We start from the raw sequence: 18,292 nt of genomic DNA, 5'->3' as shown, positions 1-18,292 counted from the left end.
AATTAAGGATCAATTTCACTCGTGATTTCAAAGTTTTGCGACTCGGGCAATTTTCAAAACTTCGAAATCACTCGTGAAATTAATCCTTAATTTTACTCGGCCCCATATGATTACCTATAGAAATTAACTAATTTCTAGAAAGCACGTCCTCAACGGATAATAATTTGCATATCGGACATGATTGGTCAAAATCCATGCAGCCTGTTTTGTGACGTCACAACTCCAGCCATTTTGTAACAATCCCTGAATCAGTTTAAATGCTGAAAATATTTTCAATTCAAACAAACGAACAAAAACCCTTGATTTGGGATGTTTTCTGTTTTCTATAATGTGTATTAACAAATTTGACACAAAATCATTAAATTTTTATCATTAAATTCAACTATTCGAGAACCGTTTAAAATTCATATTTTACCTCAGAAATAGTTTATCGATTTACCTCACATCTCATTCATGATATTTTAAAGGAGCTGAATCGCAAATGCCTGCGTACTCCCTGTATATGTGCACTACACAGGCTCTTAACGCATAAGTAGTGCACCCTAAGTAGTGCACTCTGTTCTATGAGGAGCTGTTTTGGATTCGGCTCTGAATGGCTTGGAATAGATTGGGGGGGAAAAGGGCGGTGTTAAGTCACATTACGTCAAGCCTTCCTTTCGCACGAGGATGGTCCGACCTCTGCGATTGGCTGTTTTCTGGAGAGGACGTACAACGGAGGATTTGATTGGCGGAGAGCTGAGGCTCGTGTCCGTACTCTAACCAATCACAGTCGTTGGTGTCATATCATGGCGACCTAAATGTCAGTGGGTAGTAATTCTCACTCGCAGGTTAGTCTTGAGGTTGGTGACTATTTTGTAAAAACGTATTTGTAGTGGATTTTTTTTTTAATTTAATAAAAATAAATATAAAAATGAATATACCCGAAGCGAGCAGCCAAACTGTCTCGATGATCACGTGCACGGCGCCAGTAAACATTGCTGTTATTAAATACTGTAAGTGTGCATGACTGTGTTTGTGTGTGCATTGTGTTTTTTGTGCATTTACAGTTAGAGGAAGAGTTGCTTTGTAGAAGTTGTGCTGAAGTTTCTTCATTTTTTGCACACAGGGGGTAAACGGGATGAAGAACTGATTCTGCCCATTAACTCCTCACTCAGTGTCACTCTGCATCAGGATCAGGTGAGATCATCAACCTGTCCACTTCGTTAAAGCAGCCCTGTGTGATATCTGTCCACTTCTTTAAAGGTGCCCTATGTGATATCTGTCCACTTCGTTAAAGCAGCCCTATGTGATATCTGTCCACTTCGTTAAAGCAGCCCTATGTGATATCTGTCCACATCGTTAAAGCTGCCCTATGTGATATCTGTCCACTTCGTTAAAGGTGCCCTGTGTGATGTCTGTCCACTTCGTTAGAGGTGCCCTGTGTGATATCTGTCCACTTCGTTAGAGGTGCCCTGTGTGATATCTGTCCACTTCGTTAGAGGTGCCCTGTGTGATATCTGTCTACTTCTTTAAAGGTGCCCTATGAGATATCTGTCCACTTCGTTAAAGGTGCCCTATGTGATATCTGTCCACTTCATTAAGATGCCCCATGTGACACCTGTCCACTTCGTTAAAGGTGCCCTATGTGATATTTACAAACAAAAACAAACATATCAAAGTTGTTGGGTTTTTTTGTCCTTACATTTCTTTCACAGTGTACACTCGAGTCAAATTGCATTGTATGCTGTGAATGAGCCTGTCTACTCTGCACAGATTATTATCGGCTTATTATTGTTCCATTTTTAACTCATGTGACCACAGATGGGGTGGCACGGTAGTGTAGGAGCTCAGCACTGTCACCTCACAGCAAGAAGGTTCTGAGTTCGAGCCCAGCGGCCGACGGGGTTTTTTCTGTCTGGAGTTTGCATATTCTCTCCGTGTCTGTGTAGGTTTACTCCGGGTGCTCTGGTTCCCCCTACTATCCAAAGACATGCTGGCTACTCTAAATTGCCCATAAGTGTGAATGTATGTGAGTGCGCAGAAAGGAACCGGCCACCCTACTGCTGCAATTCTGGCAAAGTCAACCAAGCATGGTTCTCCTCAAGCTCAGATCGGATTCGGCAGTGATGACGACCACCACCACAGATGGCTAATTTGATTGGTGCCAGTTTTCATCTCTCATTCAAGTGCTTTATCCTGGTCTCGAGGTGGATCCGAAGTCTGTCCCAGGAATACGCCCTGGATGAGGATGAGACATCAGTCCATAGCGTTCACACTCTTATTCACACCTAGTCGCCAGTCCATCTACCAGCATTGATTTGGGAGGTGGGAGGAAAATCGAGAAGCCAGAGGACACCCATGTGAATAAAGACTGTAACCCGAGCTCAGGATCAGATTGGAGACCATGAAGCTCTGAGGCAACAACACTACCCCCTGCACCACTGTGCCGCCATTACAATTTTCCAAATCCAGGGTGGGATCCTGATTGAATGCCCAGTTTTCCCAGATGGGCTTCACGTCTATTAAGTGCTTACTGGAGATGAATAATGCAATTTCATTCATATGGCAAACAGAATTGTATTTATGGGTGGGGAAACTCAGGATTTTTAACAATAGACAAGTTTACTAGCTTTGTGATCCATAACAGCCTGGTGAACTTGCCATTATTTTAAAACTAAAAAAGAAAACGTGTGTTTTCTTCTTGCAGTCGCAAGAAGCACAAAACTTTGTTTGTTTTTTCCATCTTCAAGAGAGTGAAGTTGTATTTATTAATCCACCATCTGTCAGTCTATGGATTATTTTTTGATAAACCCCTGAAGGCAGAATAATCAGGAAGCTAAAGTATATATATTTTTTATAACTGTAAATACAGTGTACCGATCCTGTCCTTAACTTCACATTGGTGGCTTTTCCAGCTTAAAACAACCACTACAGTTGCGTGCAGCAGGAATTTTCAGGAGGACCGCATCTGGCTGAACGGCAAAGAAGAAGATGTCAACCAGCCGAGACTGCAGTCGTGTCTTCGCGAGAGTACGTTCCTGTTCAACCTGCACACAAAATATACACAATGCAAACAAACTGTGATGTTACGTTAAAAAGATTTCTCTTGTCGTTTTCTCGACCAGTCCGACGGTTAGCACGGAAAAGACGGAATGATGAAGATCTTAATGCTGAGATTACGCTTTCTCATCGGGTGCATATCTGCTCTGTGAATAACTTCCCAACAGCAGCTGGGCTGGCTTCCTCTGCAGCTGGATATGCCTGCCTGGGTGAGTTTTATAATAATAATCCTCATCATCCTCATCCAGTGTTGCAGTCGAGTCACTAAACCTCGAGTCCGAGTCCAGTCTCGAGTCCCCAGTGTTCAAGTCCAAGTCGTTAAAGAAAATTTTGAGTCGAGTCCGAGAACAAGACTCCAACCGCACCATTTGACGGTGGCTGTTTTAACGCCATTAATATTAGTTTGTTCCTGAACATGACGTATGAACAGGTGCTTGTGCATTCTCTTTGTCGGGGAGTGTGAAGTATTCTGTCAGAGATGGATGTGAGTGCAGAAGGTGTGTTTATTAAGGCTATTGTAGACTCGGCAGAATCAAAGATGAGAAACAGGAAATCAGGAAACCAAACAAGGAAATAAGGTTCGGTAATGTATCAGTAACACAACTCAATACTTCGCAAAGTAAGTGCGTTTTCACAGTTTTTATATTGGGACACTGATTGCGCCTTAATCCTGTGCAGGTGCGAGTTGTTTACGATGCGTGCACGAAATTCCGCTTGTCCAGAGCGCCCCTGAGAGTCTATCTGACACGCGTGCCAAGGCGCACAGGTGTGACGCACATGCATGAAATTAATACATAAATGAATGTAGCTATAAATATCTTCTGCTAAATTATTATGGCGGGCGGCACGGTGGTGTAGTGGTTAGCGCTGTCGCCTCACAGCAAGAAGGTCCGGGTTCGAGCCCCGTGGCCGGCGAGGGCCTTTCTGTGCGGAGTTTGCATGTTCTCCCCGTGTCCACGTGGGTTTCCTCCGGGTGCTCCGGTTTCCCCCACAGTCCAAAGACATGCAGGTTAGGTTAACTGGTGACTCTAAATTGACCATAGGTGTGAATGTGAGTGTGAATGGTTGTCTGTGTCTATGTGTCAGCCCTGTGATGACCTGGCGACTTGTCCAGGGTGTACCCCGCCTTTCGCCCGTAGTCAGCTGGGATAGGCTCCAGCTTGCCTGCGACCCTGTAGAACAGGATAAAGCGGCTAGAGATAATGAGAATGATGAGAAATTATTATGGCATATTACAAAAAAAAATAAAGAAAAAATCCGAGCCCTCGTCTCCAATTTACAAGTCCGAAGGCAGTTAATGCACGAGTCCGAGTCATCGGTGCTCAAGTCCAAGTCGAGTCATGAGTCCTTCAAATTAGGGCACGAGTCAGACTCGAGTACTACAAGCCTGTCCTCATCATCAAAACAGCATGAAAACTCTTATCGCATGACTATCATAGCAAAGGCATGAAATCTGTTTTAAGAAGGATCAGTAAAAAATTATGCAATTTAAGAGTATGCTTTTGTTACAAATTTGCACAATTAACACTTGTGTGTGGAAGGAAATGTGCAAAAAAATTCTTATAAAAATAATGGAGTACTTTGTAGCTTGTTAAAGCCTGAAATGCTGGATTATTTTTCACTGGATAAAATTAAATTATCGGTTATGGGAGTGTTTAGCTTTTGTTGTTGGGAGTGAAGGGGGGAAGAGAGACGCACAAAAAAGTCTCACAAAAATCCATTTCTTTAAAATGAAAGTATAAACTGTAATAATTTTTATGCATTCTTACAATACATTTACAATTCTAAAGGTTCAGGACAAACTTTTATCATAAAATCAGCTACTTTCGATTAGAATTTGTAATTCCTGGTCAAAAGAAATGTGAGAAAAATGATCATGGTACTTGCGATGTCTCAAAAAAGTGTGCTGTGATATTGTAATTTGTCATGATATTGATATTATATGGTCATATCACCGAGCTCTAGTTTAACCATCCATCCAGCATGTAGTCATGTGGTTGTCCTTTGTCTTGGAGTCAAAAAAGTCAAAGTCCTTCCCACGCCCAGTACCTGGTATTCCTAGGCAGTCTCCCACTCAAGTACTAACCAGGCCCAACTCTGATGGTGGCGCATCGGGCGGCGCCGATCTCCGTTTCCGTAGCCCTCGGCCTCTCGCCTATTACATAGCTAGGGTTACAGTGGGGGGCTAGTCCTCTGGTAACCACGAGAGTTCAACTCCCCATGCACATCTGTATTGCAGCGTGCCTTGCCAGATGGTAGTAGGTACCATTTTTATGATGGTCTTTGGTATGACCCGACCGTGAATAGAACTCACGATCGAGAGGCGGACACGCTACCACTAGGCCACTAGTCGGTATTTTGTCTTGGAGAGGTAACTGATATTTAAATAATTAAAGGCTGTCTTTTTTCATGGTATCTCAGAGATATTCCATTCATGATATTGAACGAGTCGAAGATGAGTAGCTGAATGGAATATATCGGATAGACTACGAAAAAAGACTTATTGTTATACATACACGCTTCATATCAGCATACTCAAAGGCCAACACTAGCTTACCTGCGAATTGGTAGCCTGGCAAGCCAGACTAAATGTGAATATTTAGTCTGGTCTCGGTCGTAGACATTTCCGAAGGGTGTAGGAGGAACAACCCGCTGTCTTTCAAACTGTCTCTGTGCGTATAGGCCAACGCTCTGACCAATCAGCGCAACAGTGACTGCGACGTAGTCAGAGCGACAGAAAGCAGTGGGGGAGGCTTTGAAATAATTTTTCAAAATGCGTATTAATTAATAAACAGGTTCTAGATATTAAGAAGTTTGGAGATAATGACCACAAGTTTGGAGTCTGTACCACATACTTAACATACACTCTTATTTTTTTTTTAAAGTGTTTTTCAAGGGTTTGCTTAAACTGTTTTTGAGAGTTTTTATTTAGTGGTGTTTGGTGAAATAATTCCCCTTAAATTTAAAATAACGGGAAAATAAGAAACAATCAAAAAGTAATGTTTCAAAGCTGTTTATTAATTCTTCGTACTGCACAAACTAGCCCCATCCTTTTGGCTACGAGCGGAGCCAGCTGGTAGATCAGACTTTTGCCATAGCCGGTCGGCAAAACAGCGAAAACGTCCTTCTTGAAAAGGAATGAGCGGAGAGCCTCTTCCTGCTCATGTTTCAACGAAAACTCCAAGTCTAATTCTTCTAAAACTGATTCCAAAGTGGAGTCAAACGAGCCCTGCTCAATAGCCGTAGCCATCTTTCCTGTTGTGCTTTCTCCAGCGTCGCACAGCCTTGTCATCACTCCTACAAAAGCCTAGCCTGGGCCCGCCCATCCTAAGTGTGATGCAACACGAGGGCCTGTTGCGAACTTAGTCTGGCAAGGCAAGCTATCTACAGCTTTTCCAAGCTCCCGAAAAATCGGGAGCCAATCAACTTTGAGCATCTCCAACGGCCCTGGGTAGAGGCGTGTTCAAGGCACTGACGTAGTAGAACTGCGACCGGAAGCCATAGATTGTTTACAGAATCTATGCCGGAAGCGCTTCATTCACGAATGCTGTATTGAAAGCATTCAACGGGAAGTTCTCATTGAAAACGGAGCAAAGAGCAGCCCTGGAGGTATTTATTGAAAGGAAGGACATTTTCGCCTTGCTTCCGACCGGCTTCGGTAAGAGTTTAATAATAGGATGTCTATGGTTTAATCTACCAGTTAGCCCTGTCGCGTCACATACGTCAGAGGAAAGAGTGATGTGATTGGTTTAAGCTTCGTCACAGCCTTTTCTGGCTTCAACCAGTAGCAAACTGAGGCATTTCAGGGAGGCGGGTCAACCACACGCTTTGGGAAACGGTTGGGCTTAATAGCTTTGCCAGACGAAATGCTCGCAGAGCTTTGAAGTCGCGTTAGCCAGACTAGCAAAAGCCCGCCCAAAGAATCCAAACAAAAACCTTGCGTTGTGACTGGCAGGCACGATTTGATGCCCGGGGTGTGTTGTTGATATGGTCCGAGGCTAGACCCACTCGTAGGCAAAAATATTTTTGGCCGCTAGGCGGGTGGGTCTACTGTAGTTTGCTAGGCTAGCGAATTGGTGCTGTTAGCGCAGCAGTGAAGTCCCCTTCCAGCCAGTATAGCGTTCATCATTAGTGTTAGCGAATGCTAATTAATAAAGTGGTCAAGCCAGTGCTTCGAGAGCAAGTAGCACAGACTAACAACCGAGCAACTAAGATTTCTGTCTCCAGACTCTTCTTCCGGGGCGGCACGGTGGTGTAGTGGTTAGCGCTGTCGCCTCACAGCAAGAAGGTCCTGGGTTCGAGCCCCGGGGCTGGCGAGGGCCTTTCTGTGTGGAATTTGCATGTTCTCCCCGTGTCCGCGTGGGTTTCCTCCGGGTGCTCCGATTTCCCCCACAGTCCAAAGACATGCAGGTTAGGTTAACTGGTGACTCTAAATTGACCGTAGGTGTGAATGTGAGTGTGAATGGTTGTCTGTGTCTATGTGTCAGCCCTGTGATGACCTGGCGACTTGTCCAGGGTGTACCCCGCCTTTCGCCCGTAGTCAGCTGGGATAGGCTCCAGCTTGCCTGCAACCCTGTAGAAGGATAAAGCGGCTAGAGATAATGAGAATGAGACTCTTCTTCCACGCTGCACGCTCACTACAGTATTTTTCACTCAGACTTAAATATTCATTTCTGTCTGTAATTTTCTGAGTTACTTTTAAAATCAACATCGACAGTTACACACAACGGAGCGACCTGGCAGCCAAAATTCTCTCAAAATCTTCCATGTTTAATGAAGCAAACCTGGCAGCCGTGTTTGTTTACAAATTGTCACAGTCGCACGGAAGTTTTACATCTCTGATGTGTCTCTTTTCCAGTTTTTCGATGTCCATTGGTATGTTTTTCTCTTGTAAATATGCGTGAAGAATATCTAATGAATTTTTGGTAGCTTTTCAGGTGTTCAATGCGTCTTTCTTTTTCCCAGCGAACAAAGAAATGATTGTGCGTATGCACAGCAGAGAAGTTTCTCACTGGATATTCTCATCAGCTCTGACGTGTCATGTCATGTCATGTCGTCTTGTCCAGGGTGTACCCCGTCTTTCGCCCGTAGTCAGCTGGGATAGGCTCCAGCTTGCCTGCGACCCTGTAGAACAGGATAAAGCGGCTAGAGATGAGATGAGATAATTTCTGTATCAGTGTGAGCAAGTCTGATTCCGCGTAACTGAATTTTTCCTGAACCTGTTAATTAAAATCAGTTCTAATCCGAATCAGAGTTGCTCAGGGACACCTGTAAGTCTACATACTTGTTGTGACTTTTTATGACCTGTCGTTAACGCGTCTGCGTGTCTCTCAGTGTACTCGCTGTCCCGTCTGTTCGGCGTGGACACAGAGCTGTCGGTGGTGGCACGCCAGGGTTCGGGCAGCGCCTGCAGGAGTATGTATGGAGGCTTTGTGCAGTGGAAGATAGGTGAAAGACAGGACGGGAAAGACAGCGTGGCTGAGCAGGTGGCACCGGAGACACATTGGCCCGAGCTCAGAGTTCTCGTCCTGGTGGTGAGTCACACTGGACCTTTTGGGTCTTTCTGTTTTTATGTTTTCTGATCATTAATTCTATGATAATGGACGCCGCATTGACTCAGTTGATCTCTTTTGTTATTGAATTGTTAAATTACGAAATACTTTGCACACCTTTTATTGGAATGCTTGAGCATACCGTACATTAAATTCCTGGAAGATCCTGAAGGAGGTCAGGTGACAGGAAGTAAATCGCCTTCTTTTTTTTTAATGTTGGTTACACTCAAGTCAAAATGAACTGAACTTAATCTCTGACATAAGTATGTTTTTCATTAAAACGTTTGCTTTAGATAAATGAATGATGATAAATGAATAAGAAACAACAAAAATAATAGTTATTATTGAACTATTTACTAGTGTAACTATAATATTGTAATAGATTATAATATGTGGAAAAGCAAGGTACAGCAGATTATATATAGTGTACATATAATAATGATGATTATTAATATTTTTATTTATCAATCAAGTCTATTAAGTTTTTTTTAATTTCCTTTTGATTTTTTTTTCATACATACCCCTGATCATAATAAATATTTAATAATAATTAATAATACAACTCCGATTCCAAAAAAGTTGGGACAAAGTACAAACTGTAAATAAAAACGGAATGCAATGATGTGGAAGTTTCAAGATTCCATATTTTATTCAGAATAGAACATAGATGACATATCAAATGTTTAAACTGAGAAAATGGATCATTTAAAGAGAAAAATTAGGTGATTTTAAATTTCATGACAACAACACATCTCAAAAAAGTTGGGACAAGGCCATGTTTACCACTGTGAGACATCCCCTTTTCTCTTTACAACAGTCTGTAAACGTCTGGGGACTGAGGAGACAAGTTGCTCAAGTTTAGGGATAGGAATGTTAACCCATTCTTGTCTAATGTAGGATTCTAGTTGCTCAACTGTCTTAGGTCTTTTTTGTCGTATCTTCTGTTTTATGATGCGCCAAATGTTTTCTATGGGTGAAAGATCTGGACTGCAGGCTGGCCAGTTCAGTACCCGGACCCTTCTTCTACGCAGCCATGATGCTGTAATTGATGCAGTATGTGGTTTGGCATTGTCATGTGGGAAAACGCAAGGTCTTCCCTGAAAGAGACGTCGTCTGGATGGGAGCATATGTTGCTCTAGAACCTGGATATACCTTTCAGCATTGATGGTGTCTTTCCAGATGTGTAAGCTGCCCATGCCACACGCACTAATGCAATCCCATACCATCAGAGATGCAGGCTTCTGAACTGAGCGCTGATAACAACTCGGGTCGTCCTTCTCCTCTTTAGTCCGAATAACATGGCATCCCTGATTTCCATAAAGAACTTCACATTTTGATTCGTCTGACCACAGAACAGTTTTCCACTTTGCCACAGTCCATTTTAAATGAGCCTTGGCCCAGAGAAGACGTCTGCGCTTCTGGATCATGTTTCTTCTTTGAACTATAGAGTTTTAGCTGGCAACGGTGGATAGCACGGTGAATTGTGTTCACAGATAATGTTCTCTGGAAATATTCCTGAGCCCATTTTGTGATTTCCAATACAGAAGCATGCCTGTATGTGATGCAGTGCCGTCTAAGGGCCCGAAGATCACGGGCACCCAGTATGGTTTTCCGGCCTTGACCCTTACACACAGAGATTCTTCCAGATTCTCTGAATCTTTTGATGATATTATGCACTGTAGATGATGATATGTTCAAACTCTTTGCAATTTTACACTGTCAAACTCCTTTCTGATATTGCTCCACTATTTGTCGGCGCAGAATTAGGGGGATTGGTGATCCTCTTCCCATCTTTACTTCTGAGAGCCGCTGCCACTCCAAGATGCTCTTTTTATACCCAGTCATGTTAATGACCTATTGCCAATTGACCTAATGAGTTACAATTTGGTCCTCCAGCTGTTCCTTTTTTGTACCTTTAACTTTTCCAGCCTCTTATTGCCCCTGTCCCAACTTTTTTGAGATGTGTTGCTGTCATGAAATTTCAAATGAACCAATATTTGGCATGAAATTTCAAAATGTCTCACTTTCGACATTTGATATGTTGTCTATGGTCTATTGTGAATACATGATCAGTTTTTGAGATTTGTAAATTATTGCATTCCGTTTTTATTTACACTTTGTACTTTGTCCCAACTTTTTTGGAATCGGGGTTGTAAATATGCAATTCCTAAATCAGCAAATCATGCTATTTTTGACGGATTTTTTTCTTTTAATGAAGTGAATATTATTTATTTATTTATTTATTTATTTATTTTCTCACGTTCATTCAGGTCAGTGCAGAGCGGAAGCCAGTTGGAAGCACTTCAGGGATGCAGACGAGTGTGAAGACAAGCAAACTGCTGAAGGTAGAAACTAAACACTGCCTCGAATTCAACCTATATTACTATTATTATTATTATTATTATTATTATTATTATCAACTCAGGCTCTTTTTGTAGCAATAGAAATGAAATGAACTCTTGTGAACTTTCCCCCCGGTCTAACACAGCACCGTGCAGACAGCGTGGTCCCCGCTCGGATGGACAGCATGATCAGGGCCATTCAGGAACGAGACTTTGCGACATTTGCTGAACTCACCATGAAAGACAGCAACCAGTTTCACGCCACCTGCCTGGACACCTTCCCACCCATATTCTACCTCAATGACATTTCCCGCAAAGTCATCAACCTGGTGCATCGCTACAATCAACATTACCGCGAGACCAGAGTGAGTACAGCAGTCCCTGGATTCCCCGAAATCATTGCTCTGTTTTTGAATTTAACTAATTACTATTTACGTCTTTTACAGAGTCTCACTATTCACGATATTATTAAATCCAACAGACAGCCAATATTAATTATTACAGCTCATACAGTAACAAATTATTTCAGCTCCATCATGTCCTTCCATGATGGACACCAGAGCACGTAAAAATGATTCATATGCATCTCAGTACAAGTCATTTAATGACCACGAAACATGACTGAGAGTTGTTTAACATTATATTTCTCAATTTAGCACTTTTGTGTTTCGTGCAGCAACTTTAGCCGAAGCTCTTTCCAGTCAGCTCCAGAAGTATTGGCACCTGTGGTAAAGATGGGTCCAAAAGTTCATAGGGGGGTTCCCCAGAAGAATTTTTAGGTGTGTCAATAATTATGACCAAAATTACTTTTTGCGAACAGCTTTATTTTTCTGCATTTCCCAAGGTTAGATTTCTCTCTCTCTTTTTTTTCAGTATGAGATTAAGCTAATTAACCATAAATATTTCTTTTATAGTAAAGCTTTCATTCTGCCAAGGGTGCCATAAATTCTGGAGTTGAGTACATGTCAGAAATTGTGTTCTGCATTTTTTGATTTTGAATTACTGTAATTCATATTTATAGTCCAGTAATCAGTGTGAATCGTATAGGATAGCAAAGAAACAAAAAAGTTTCATAAGAATGTATAATTACAAGTGTGTAATAAAGCTCTCTTCTATTCTATTCATGTGCAGTGCAAAGACAAATATACTTTTCTTGTCTCTGTTAAATCCTTCAGGCGGCATATACGTTCGATGCGGGCCCGAATGCAGTGATCTACCTCCTGCGAGACCACGTACCTGAATTTGTCCAGGCTGTCCGTCATTTCTTCCCTCCAGAATCCAGCGGTGGAGAGTCAGTACTTTCATCAACAGCATCATATATCATATCATATATCATAACATGACATAAGATAGCCGGGGATGGAATCCACCAGGGGGCGAGGTATTGTTTTCGGTCGGGTTTCTTTGTTTTTTTGGAAGCGATGTTACGGGAAAACGGCTGGACCAATCTTCATGAAACTTTCAGGATTGTTCTCAAATAGAACCTCCAACATTTTGAGGGTCATCTGGTCAAAGTCACAATTGATTTTTCACGATATCTTCCTTCATATTCATTCAGATGTGTTCTGATTGGCTGAGAGCAGTAGAGTGTGTTCTGATTGGCCCAGAGCAGTAGGGTGTGTTCTGATTGGCCAAGAGCAGTATGGTGTGTTCTGATTGGCCCGAGAGCAGTATGGTGTGTTCTGATTGGCCGAGAGCAGTATGGTGTGTTCTGATTGGCCCAAGAGCAGTATGGTGTGTTCTGATTGGCCCGAGAACAGTACGGTGTGTTCTGATTGGCTGAGAGCAGTATAGTGCGTTCTGATTGGCCGGAAGCAGTATGGTGTGTTCTGATTGGCCCGAGAGCAGTACGATGTGTTCTGATTGGCCCGAGAGCAGTACGGTGTGTTCTGATTGGCCCGAGAGCAGTACGGTGTGTTCTGATTGGCCGAGAGCAGTACGGTGTGTTCTGATTGGCCGAGAGCAGTACGGTGTGTTCTGATTGGCCGAGAGCAGTACGGTGTGTTCTGATTGGCCCGAGAGCAGTACGGTGTGTTCTGATTGGCCGAGAGCAGTACAGTGTGCGAATGGTAATCAGAACCATGTTTAGATTAGATGAGATGAGATGAGATGAGATGAGATGAGATAAAACTTTATTGATCCCTTTGGGCGGGTTCCCTCAGGGAAATTAAGATTCCAGCAGCATCATTACAGATAAACAGAGAAAAGAAATAGAGAACACTTCTAGATAAATTAAAGTAAATTATTTGTATATACAAATATAAAACGAATAAGATATGGGGAAGGGGGGGGGGGCAACAGGAGAGATATTGCACTTTATATTGCACATTATATTGCACATTGTCCGGTATTGCTTATTGTTAGGCTAGGCTACTGCTCCTTCCCATCCTCTATCCACCTGTTACCCTTCTTCCCACCCAGGGGAGGAGGGGGAACAAGTATGTTGGCCAAGTATGTTCACACACAAGGTCAAAATCAAGGTCAAGGTCACCAAAAAGGTCAAAATCGTCTTTTTGCGATATCTTCCTTCAAATTCATCATAAGTGCTACCGGGCGAGGTTTATTTTGTCTGGCAACACTTGTATTAAATCTGCATTTGTCCAAACTAGTATGATTTCATCTTTCTCAGTGATCATATGATAAAAATGAACGGTGGTGTTGTGTTGGATGTTTTTTTCGTCTCTGCAGATTTATAAAAGGACACCCTGTGCATTCCACTTCACTGCCTGACAAGTTAATAAGTGATATTGGCATGGAGCCTACGCCAAAGGGCATCAGCTATATCATCTGCACGAAGGTACATAACTCATACCTAACACAGCAAAGCAGTGGTTATTTCCGCATCAGGGAAAGCTCACAGAATGCTAAATGATCATCATGAGGTGTGGTGTTATGGAGACAACTTTTGACACCTAGTCATGTGACTATGGGGAAAAAAGGATATCTTTTTATTCATTTAGTCACATTTATGATGCATGTATGCTTTATTTCATGTGAGTTGCACTGCAGTCTGGGAAAATGTATCGGAATTTCACTGTGGCTGAATTCTTGCAAAAAATCAAAATGGCCTCGCAATATTTCTATTCACTTCACTTCATGTTTACGGCACTTGGCGGCCTTTCTCGTCTCCGTAGCCCCGATCAATACACGGCGATAAAAACAGTCCATCTGCATAAAGATGACTAAAACCTCACTAGCTCGGTGTGATTTCCTCACACAGCATTAATCAAGTTGTTGGATAATGTCATGTTTTGTCATCAAAACAGAGAAGAGCTCTTACTCATGTTATTTTACAGTGTTTGATAAATATATAGGAAATTTAACCAACCCAAAGAGAACACACAGCGACGTAAGAGCGAACGGTGAACATAGAGCTCGAGATGGAGTTACCCTGATGATCAAACTGATTTCCTGTCGTAACCTTATAATTTTTTTTTTAAGTGATTAAAGTTAGACTGCCTTCCAGATTTTTCAAGTGTAGGTCATAAAATGAATTTTCCTCGACACCTGATCATTTTTGTTTAGTGGACTGAAAGATACTGAATTCGAATCACAGACTTCCAATGTTATTAGTTTTGTTTTTTTAAACAGAACAATTAATGAATTTAGGGCCACGTGGCCCTAAATTCTCTGCTATTTTTTCCTGCTTCACCATGACCCAATTCAAGATACTACGTCATGCATCACATCACGTGGTGAGCTTTCCCCGTTCACACAAGGCATTGTGGGATACAAATTTGAAACCAGAGAGAAAAATGTAGGACGTGAGTGTGCGAATGAAACGTGAAAGACTGACTACAGTAATGGAAAGAAAGCGAGAAGAAAAGACGTTATATTATATACGAAGGAAAGGAAACGCAGGACCAAACTAATAAATATCAGCGCTCAGTGTTTAGCGACAGAATGATGGAACTGTCAGTGTACGCTCAAAGGTAAACCTGCGCATGCACACACACACGGACTTCCTCTGTCTGCTTGACTGCGCGAAGCGAGCGATTTCATGCACATTATTTGCTTTAATCCCCTCAAATTAAATAACTTCCCAGCCACAGAACGGCCTGATATTTTGTGAGATATTACAGAAACAAACATATATCACAATAAGCAAATTTCAGACAGAACTAAATTTCACTGATTTTTATGAAATCGAAAGGCCGTCGAGCTTTAACATTTTAAAATATTACAGCTTATGTATTGAATATTAAGTTACATGCAAATGAGATCAATAAATTGTTTCTTGTATGAGATTTTCTCCCTTTTCTCTTTCGGGTATAATAAGACTTTAAAAATGTTTGGATGTCTGGTTGAGATAAGAGGAAGAGAAACGTTTCACTTCAGGAAAGCCTGTAGTTTTCAGAGGTCTTTGTATACTTTATAGAAAATGGCACCATGTGAAGGGATTTTCCAGACTGACTCACATATTTATATAATAGTCATTTCAACACACTGCAGTGACACAGTACAATAAGATGTCTGCAACTCGTTAATTTTCAAAGACCGGTGCCAGTTTAGACAGAAAAAGGTGTGAACTGTGAAGTGATGCAAGGTAACATAAGTCTCTAAATTTTATGAGCAGTTGATGGGAAGTCATGTGAAATTGAGACGGTTTTAAATTGTGGAGTGATAAGTTAATCCATGTATCAGTGAGTGAAATGAAATCCGTATTTACAGCATTGTGGAAATCAGTGGCGGCTGGTAGTCTTTCAAACAGGGGAGGCTGGTCGGTTACGATATTTCCAGATTTTAAAAGAAAAAAGAAAAAACACATCAATTTTGCCCATACTCTTGCCTCTGATCTGGCTGATTGTTGGCAAGGTCACAAATTGTGAAATAACAGGTTCTTTTGGCCCATTAGCCTACTGTCCAATATACATGATGGTGGTGTTGGGGGGGGGGGGTATATTCTAACATTTTATATTTTAAAATTGTGGCATGTTGTTTAAAAATTGATCATTATTGAAAGCAGCTCTTTGTCAGGAACCTCAGCAGTAACAGCAGAGTGTTCTGGAATAGGCACAAGCACTGACCTTGGGGAGCCAAACATAGAGCTGGGTGCCACACGTTTCATTCAATGACACTTTCCCTATATTTTACTTATTTTGACTGAGAAATGTTTTATTGACAATTTTGATAACCCTTCACTTTTAATCCAGGTCTGTAGTGTGAAATGTTCTCGGCTGTGTTTTTGTTTAAAAATGTTTTCCAAATTGTAGCTGTGTTTAATTCATGTCCAGAGAAATATATATTCCAATATAATATACTCAGCATAAACATTTTAAATAGATTCTATATTTTTGGTCCGTCCATGACATATTACTAAAGTAGCCTATTTACTGTTGTTGATGTGGGTCACTTGCTGTTAGCCAATTCACTTTCTCGTACCAGGAGAGCTGAAAGGAACGAGTATTATTCCCTACCTTTTTCACCAAGTCAATTTGAGGCGTTGGTCTACCCTGCTCTTTAATTTTAATTTTTTCCTCGAAAGGAAGACTGGCAAATGGCTTCGCCAAAATTAAATCCGCAATGCTTGGCATCCGTGCGCAGCTTTCTTGCTAGCTGACTAGCCCCCTCAAGTTCAAGTTCAGTCACTCAAATAAACGAAATTTCTGGAATTAAGATAGCAAACTTGACAACACTATATTTACACTTTATTTACAGTGAAAATATATACAAACTAAAGCTGGTAGAAACCGTATGTAATGAATGAAATCGAAATGTAAGCTGATCTCTTACAATACACCACAGCACTTGCGAATCCGCATGGGACTGAACTGAGATTCACCGCTGCCTGTCTATATTTGAAACGAGCTGTCAATCAAAGAAAATATCCGGCCGCTTTCACCAATCACCAGTCTCCTCGCGGAAACTGCCATATCCCTCCCACTGTGAGGCTGGGAGTCCGTGGGCGGGCGTTTTCGCAGTATTTATCCAATAATCGTCTTCCATTTTGAGATTGAAAAGCGCATAGCTCTCAAATGCCATTGAAGTCCACTGAGGCTGGGCTGCATTGCGCTGACACGAGGGGGAAAAACTCACGCACACATTAGGCGAACTGGGGAAAGTTATAACGGAATGATTTCGCACTGTAGTTGGGTTGTGCACATACATTTCTATGATTCTGGATCTGAAATAGCAATGTTATAAGGTCGGCTATAAAATAAGCCTAGCGCAATTCATCCTACACGATGTTCGTCATTTTTAGAGGAGGCTGAGCCTCCCTCGTTGTCTTAGAGCAATCGCCCGTGGTGGAAATGTACTTTTACCCACCATACATCTCTGAGTATCAGTTACACCTCACAGGACGTGAAGTGCAAAACCTAAAACCCTCGAGAGTCACTTATACAGTATATGTATTATTTGTCTCCAGGTTGGCCCTGGTCCTCGTACAGTAGACGATCCAACGTTTCATCTGTTAGGTGCCGATGGACTTCCCAAGCAAACTTCCGGCCTGAGCGTTAATGGACTGAATGAAGACTATCAACCTTCCCAAGAATCAAAAGAGCAATGAAGATATAACTGAATTAAACCTATTATTATTACAATTGACGAGCACTTTTTGTGTCCAGATTTTTTACCATCTTGTCTATTGTATTTGCATTCAAATTTGAAAAGAAAAAATGTTTTATAAAAATACATTTATTGATGGTATAAGTGTCTGTCCTTTTTATGACCAGGTCATTTTTTGTGCCCGTTTTCTTCGTCAAAGCAACTGCACTGGTTACGGCTAGTCTGATAATCTGTTAATAAATTAAAAAAAGAAAAGGGAAAACAATCTAATCATACAGCATAGATAGATGGATGGACTCACCAGCCACTTTATTTAGGAACACCCATACATCCACCTACTGATTTAGCCGATCCCTCGACAGCAGCACAATGCATCAAATCAGGAGCTTCAGTTAACGTTCACAATGTTCAAACATCAGAATGGGAAAAATTGTGATCTCACAGTGAAGTGTGACTTTCTTTCACTGTCGCATGGGTGCTGGTTTGAGTATTTCAGAAATGGCTAATCACACACAACAGTCTCAATGGTGCGAAAAACAAAAAACAGTGAGTTGAGTGAGTGACAGTTCTGTGGGTGGAAGTCCTTCCCACGCTATGTGGTGCATAGGGCAGCGCCGATATCTGTAGCCCTTGGCCTCTCACATCGCTAGGGTTACAGTGGGGGGCTAGTACTCTGGTAACTGTGAGAGTTTGTCTCCCGACTTGCATCTGTATTGTAGCAGTAGGTACCATTTTTTAATGATGGTCTTTGGTATGACCCGACCGTGAGTAGAATTCGTGACCTCCCGATCGAGAGGTGGACACGCTAACCACTAGGCCACTCGCCAGTGATAAGAGAGGTCAGAGATCAGA

At 41.9% G+C, this 18,292-nt stretch overlaps 1 protein-coding gene across 1 annotated transcript; it reads left to right on the top strand.

Annotated features, from left to right (window-relative positions):
• Nucleotides 1–788: 788 nt before the first annotated feature.
• Nucleotides 789–17,539, top strand: mvda (mevalonate (diphospho) decarboxylase a). Its single transcript, XM_060922823.1, has 10 exons — nucleotides 789–992; nucleotides 1,106–1,176; nucleotides 2,895–3,009; nucleotides 3,105–3,248; nucleotides 8,374–8,573; nucleotides 10,862–10,936; nucleotides 11,080–11,298; nucleotides 12,109–12,224; nucleotides 13,622–13,730; nucleotides 17,301–17,539. Exons 1-10 carry the CDS (start codon nucleotides 911–913, stop codon nucleotides 17,439–17,441), a joined length of 1,272 nt encoding a protein of 423 aa, XP_060778806.1. The 5' UTR covers nucleotides 789–910; the 3' UTR covers nucleotides 17,442–17,539.
• The last annotated feature ends 753 nt before the right edge of the window (nucleotides 17,540–18,292 follow it).

Source organism: Neoarius graeffei, chromosome 6 (genome assembly GCF_027579695.1).
Source record: "Neoarius graeffei isolate fNeoGra1 chromosome 6, fNeoGra1.pri, whole genome shotgun sequence".
Lineage (NCBI taxonomy): Eukaryota > Metazoa > Chordata > Actinopteri > Siluriformes > Ariidae > Neoarius > Neoarius graeffei.
Note: the sequence above shows the minus strand (reverse complement) of the source record. Positions and strands in the feature narration are given on the sequence as shown.